General features: G+C 39.9%; 1 protein-coding gene across 1 annotated transcript in view; it reads right to left on the bottom strand.

The window, feature by feature from the left end:
• Nucleotides 1–6,000, bottom strand: part of SLC5A8 (solute carrier family 5 (sodium/monocarboxylate cotransporter), member 8) — a 54,551-nt gene that overhangs the window by 27,082 nt on the left and 21,469 nt on the right. The window contains exons 6-7 of the mRNA XM_006871103.1: nt 2,306–2,446; nt 942–1,071 (exon numbers count right to left, since the gene is read on the bottom strand). Coding sequence (XP_006871165.1) covers nt 942–1,071; nt 2,306–2,446 — 271 coding nt within the window. The remainder of the gene's footprint in view (nt 1–941; nt 1,072–2,305; nt 2,447–6,000) is intronic.

Here is a 6,000-nt window from a genome sequence, read left to right as displayed (position 1 = left end):
CTCTGATCATCCAGTCATTGAAGCCAGGTCAAGTGGGTATTATCTGTAAGTGTGGGTGTTCTTATGCATAAACCCCCCCCCCCCTTCTAATTAGCTAGACGCTTCACTCTCCACTCTAGTCCTCTGTGGCTATGTCACTGACTCTGGGCCCAATAGTACCTAGGTCTTACCACACTGCTGGCCAACCAGGTCTTCACCCGGGTTCACAGAAGTCTATTGAACGTTGTAGGGCTTACCTCGCAGCTTCATTGTTGTTTTTTCCACTTACTTCCCCTTACTTCTCCTTATCAGTGAGGAACATGGTCACCAATCAGAGAATGTATTCCCATTGAGTCTTAGTCTTGGAAAGGGGTTTGCCCTGAGGGGACCCGACCACTTGCCTTGATGTCTCCTGGGCGAGAAACTTGCTTGTTCTTGTAGTAATCAGTCGGACTGCCTTTATTGTTTTGTATTTCTCCTGTCAGTCTTTCGTTCAAGAAGTATCTTTTGTTCTAGCCACTTCAGGCTGATCTGCTTGTCCTTTCAAGTGGAAATTTCCCACCTCAGAAGATTCTGTATGGGGTTCAGGATTCTACCTATGGACTTATGTAATTCAGAGGCTCCACAGCAAGCCTCCTTCACTGGGTACACTGTAGCCCCATTTTAGGTATTCCAATCAGTTATAGGCAGAAGACGGACTTACAAGCTTTCTATGGTGATATTTTTGGCTATTCCTTTCTGTCCCCCTCAAGTGTCTATTTTATAATGGTATGCCAAGGAAACCAAGATCCAAAAGACAGTCAAGCATCTTAATATTATTTCCCCCCTTTTGCCCATTCCAACCATGTCTCAAAAGGATAATTATTTTTTGCCATTTGCTGTTCTCCCTCTGCTCCCAACTAATAATGAGAAGACTTTCTGAATGTCCTAAACACATGACCAAGAAAAATGTGGTAGTGAACCTGGTCTGGTGCAGACACTTTCTCCGATGTCCAAGGATCACAGTCTTGGTATCGGGAATATAAAGCAAGTCCACAAAACACCGAGCAGATGAGGATTGCCCAGAGCCCGACGAGATTGATGTAGAGAGACCTGCAGAGGTGAAAACAAAGCAGCAGATGTTACTTGTAATCCCTGGTACAAAGATTAGGAAAAGTGTTACATGAACAGAAGAGACTTTAGTGATTATACTTCTTTCTCTATACTTTCAATAAATGCACATTCTCTTTTGGTAACCCACACACCATTTATTCTATTTTAGCCTAATCTTCTGCTAATAATGTCGATCAACAATTTATTTGCAAACACCTGAAACAGATGGCATTTTCCCATTGAATGAGTGAATGCTTCTGATCAGAGTTTCATGGGTGTTTTTAGGCTCACACCTGTGCCTAATTAGACTGCCCCAAGGCTTCTTGTCATGAAGAATTTTAGCATCCAACAGAGCAGTAACTATTCCTCATTTTCCTATTAAAAGTAATACAATGATAAACCGCTATATGTTCTTAGAATTGACGTAACTACACAAAACCTTGTTGTGATTGTGGCTTATAAAACTACCCATTAGCTATGAAAAGCAAACATGCATTCCATAGTAGGAATCTTCTGTGTTCAGTGTTACCATATACAATGTGTGGTCCAGTATAGCATAAAGGCTCAATAACAGCACTGGAATCAGAACTGAGCATAAATCCTGGCTAAGGTTACGTACAGTAGAGCCAGGATTTATGTTCAGTTCTGATTCCAGCACCATGGACTGCCAAAAGAACCAACCAATCTGTGTTGGAAGAAGTACAGCCAGAATGCTCCTCCGAAGCCAAGATGAGCAGACTGCCTCTCATACTTCGGACATATTATCAGGAGGGACCAGTTCCTGGAGAAGGATATCGTGTTTGGTAAGGTGGAGAGTCGGAGAAAAAGAGGAAGACCCCAAATGAGATGGATTGGCACAGCGGCAGCAGCAATGGGTTCAAACATAGCAATGATTGTGAGGTTGGCACAGGACTAGGCAGTGTTTCGTTCTGTTGTGCACAGGATCACTATGAGTTGACCCTATGCACAACAACATACGGTTTCCAAGAGCAGTTAGTGGGTTTAAACAGCTGACCTTTCGGTTACTAGTCCAGTGCTTATCCCACCAAGCCATACCAGGGCTCACTCCAAAATGTATAGTACCACTTTACATCTTCTGTTTGAAGCTTTCATGACTAAGCAAATCACTTATCTCTTTGAATTTCATGATGCCAAAGCCTTAAACTTGTGTTAAAACTTGTTTCCAAAAAGATAACTAACAGTTATTAATGATTCACCCCATAATTTGACTTACATTTTTGCCTGGAATCTGCTTTTACAGGAAATGTACCGCTGCACCTGGGACTGATTGACCCCATAGATGCCGGTCCACGTGAAGGTCCCTCCTATAATAATTGTCCAGAATGTATGTCTTTGCAAAGGGTTAGGATCAAAACTAAATGAAAAGAAACAAGAAACAAAATCTTCACTGTCAACAGACAACTACAGAAAATCCCCCTAGAAATTTTTGTAAACAAGCATATATGGTACTCCATATACACATACAAACATTTATTAACATAAAATGTATAAATATTTCCAAAGTCAGTTCAATAAAATTTTAAAAAAGGATTCTTTCTTATATTTTGGGACTCTATATGAGATTGGAAGAACTTCTACTGGCACTGTAGGAACCAGACTGCAACCTAAAGGTTGACAGTTCAAACCCACCAGCTACTTCATGGGAGAATGATGAGGCTTTGTGTCCCTGTAAATATATACAGCCTCAGAAGCCCTATGTGAAGTCACTATGAGACAGATCTACTTGATGACAGTGGCTATGGCTTCATATGTGATTGGAGTAAATAAATGTTCTAATCATTCTGATGTAAATCTTTCTCCCGTGACCTTAGGGAATTATTTAAACAAGTCCTCCATGCCATACTACAGAAAAGAAAAGAAAACTGGAGGAAGAAAAAGACGGGCAGGCACAGAGCGCTAGGCTCCAAGCACAGTACAGCAAACGAGATATTAAAATGAACACAAAATGGATGTATTTTGCACATATAATTCCACTTCAGAGCCAATATTTTGTCTACTATATTCTCAAATATATATCAAAAACAAGAAATATTCTTGAAATATTTGAAACTCAATAAGGCTTTTCATATTTGCTTGATGGTTGGTAATCTTCAGAGTGTAGATCATAAATATGTTTAATAACTCACTTCTTAGAATATCTTCTTGATGTATATGCTACTACTACTGTGCTGCAAAATATTTTTTGTATAAAGTATTGACCACATACTCTCTTCCTTCAACCTAGCTATGGGGAGAAAAATCAGGAGTAATCCAGGTCCCCTGAATGGTCATTTATTGTTTCTGTCTCCTGGTATCCATTTCCCAGTCTTCTAGCAACAGTGACTCAGGAATGTTTTGGTGTGGTGCTGTGGAATAAAGCGCTGGACCACAAGGTTGGTTTGAGTCACAAGGTTGGCTGTTCAAATTCACCAGCTACTCCTTGGAAACCCTATACAGGGTTGCTATGATGTGGAACTCACTCAACAGCACTTAACAACAACCACCATTGCACTATTCATTAGTCTGAAAGTCTGTCAATCAAATTGTCCTTGTCAGTTCTAGCCAAGAATAGGAAAACATGACCCATGTTAGCCAGCTGGTTTGCTCTTTTCCTTGCAATCTGAATCTTGAAGCAAAAGAAAATATCTTTTTTAAATGATTTTTAAAAAGATAGGTTCCGTTTTTCCATTGTAAAGCAGTGTTTGAGCCCATTGATGTAGCTACTGCGTCATTCCATCTTATTGAGGGTCTTCCTCTTTTTCCACGATCCTCTACTTTACTAAGCATGATGTTCTCTCCAGGAACTGGTACCAAATGATGACATGTCCAAAGTACATAAGGAGAAGTCATGCTATTCTTGCTTCTAGGAGCATTCTGGTTGTACTGATTCCAACACAAATGTGTTTATTCTTCTGGCAGTGAATGGTATATTTAATATTCTTTGCCAACACTGTAATTCAGATTCTTCTTTGGTCTTCCTTAATCACTGCCCAGCTTTCACATGCATAAGAGGTGATTGAAAGTACAATGACTTGGGCAAGGGCACCTTTGTCTTCAAAGTAACGTTTGCTCTTTAACACTTTAAAGAGCATTTTTGCAGGACATTTGGCCAGTGCAATCCTCCCTATAATTTCCTGACTGCTGCTTCCCTGAGTATCTATTGTGGATCCAAGTAAAACGAAATCTTTAACAACTTTATTTTTTGGCATTTATCATTTTGTTGTTTATTGATCAAGTTGTGCAGGTTTTGTTTTCTTTATATTGAGGTATAATCTATATTAAAGACTGTAGTCTTTGATTTGCATCAGTAAGTGCTTCAGGTCATCTTTGCTTTCAACAAGAAAGGTTTTGTCATCTGCATTCACAGGTTGTTAATGAGTCTTCCTCCAGTCTTGATCCTGTGTTCTTCATGTAGTTCAACTTCTTGAATTATTTGCTAAGCATACAAATTGAATATGTATGATGAAAGGATACAACTGCCACACACACTTTTCCTGATTTTAAAGCACACAGTATCTTCTTGTGCTGTTCAAACAGCTACCTCTTGTTCAAAATTAAGTATGGAGTTTTGGAATAAGGAATTCCCACTCTTCATAATGTTATCTATAATTTTCTAAGATCCACAAAGTCAAATGCCTTTGCATAATCACTGACACACAGGTAAACATCTTTGTGGTACTCTCTGCTGTCAGCCAAGATTCATCTGATTTGTTGTTGTTGTTGTTAGGTGCCATCAAGTCAGCACTGACTCATAGTGACCCTATGTACAGCAGACCGAAACACTGCCCGATCCTGGGCCAGCCACACTGCTGTTACCACGCTTGAGTCCATCAGTGCTGCCACCTGGCCAATCCATCTCATTGGGGGTCTTCCTCTTTTTCTCTGACATTCCACCTTACCAAACATGATACCCTTCTCCAGCAACTGGTCCCTCCTGACAATATGTCTGAAGTATGAGAGACGAAGTTTAGCCATCTTGGCCTCTAAGGAACAGGACCAATAAACAACATTCTTATCAGCAGAGAAAAGATTGATGTTGTCAAGGACTCTATCCTTCTTGGATCAAGTATCAACACTCACAGAAGCAGCAGTCAAGAAATCAAATGATGTGTTGCATTAGGCAAATCTGCTGCACAAGACCTTTAAAGTGTTGAAGAGCAAAGATGTCAGCTTGAGGACTAAGGTGCGCCTGACCCAAGATGCAGCTGATATCAACAGTAATAACCCTGGTTCCATGTCCTCTTCTGAATCCAGCTTGAATTTCTGGCATCTTCTGACAATGGACTGCTGTATTGGTTTTTTTGAACGATCTGCAGCAAAATTTTACTTGTGTGTGATACTGATGGTTTGATAACTTCCATGTTTTATTGCACCACCTTTCTTTGGAATGAGCACTAATGTGGAGCTCTTCCAGTTGGTTGGTCAGGTAGCTGTCTTCCAAATATCTTAGCACAAATGAGCACCTCTATCACTTACAGCAACATACAAGCCACCACAGTACTACAAACTGGCAGATCAGTGTTGGAGAACTACCACATAAGCCAGAAATTCCACTCTTAGGTATACACACAGAAGATTTAAAAGCAGAGACTCAGAGACTTGTGTCACAATATTCATGCAAGCACAATTCATAATAGGCAAAAGATGGAAACAATCTAAATGCCCATCAATAGATACATGGATAAACAAAATGTGGCACATACACACAATGGAAAACTATTCAACCAGTAGGAGAAATGAAGTCGTGAAGCTACAGTATGAATTGCACGTGAAGGCATTATGCTGAACAAAATAAGCCAATCACAAAAGGACAAATATTATATGTCTTCACTTATATAAAAAGAAGTAAAAAAAAAATCACATGCATAGAGAACAAAGTTTATTAGTGGTTATCAAGGGTGGTAGGTAGGGAAGGTGGAGTAGTTAATG

Source organism: Chrysochloris asiatica, unplaced genomic scaffold, assembly GCF_000296735.1.
Source record: "Chrysochloris asiatica unplaced genomic scaffold, ChrAsi1.0 scaffold00160, whole genome shotgun sequence".
NCBI classification, from domain to species: Eukaryota; Metazoa; Chordata; class Mammalia; order Afrosoricida; family Chrysochloridae; genus Chrysochloris; species Chrysochloris asiatica.
The sequence above is the reverse complement of the archived record's forward strand: the minus strand, read 5'-3'. Positions and strand labels throughout refer to the sequence as shown.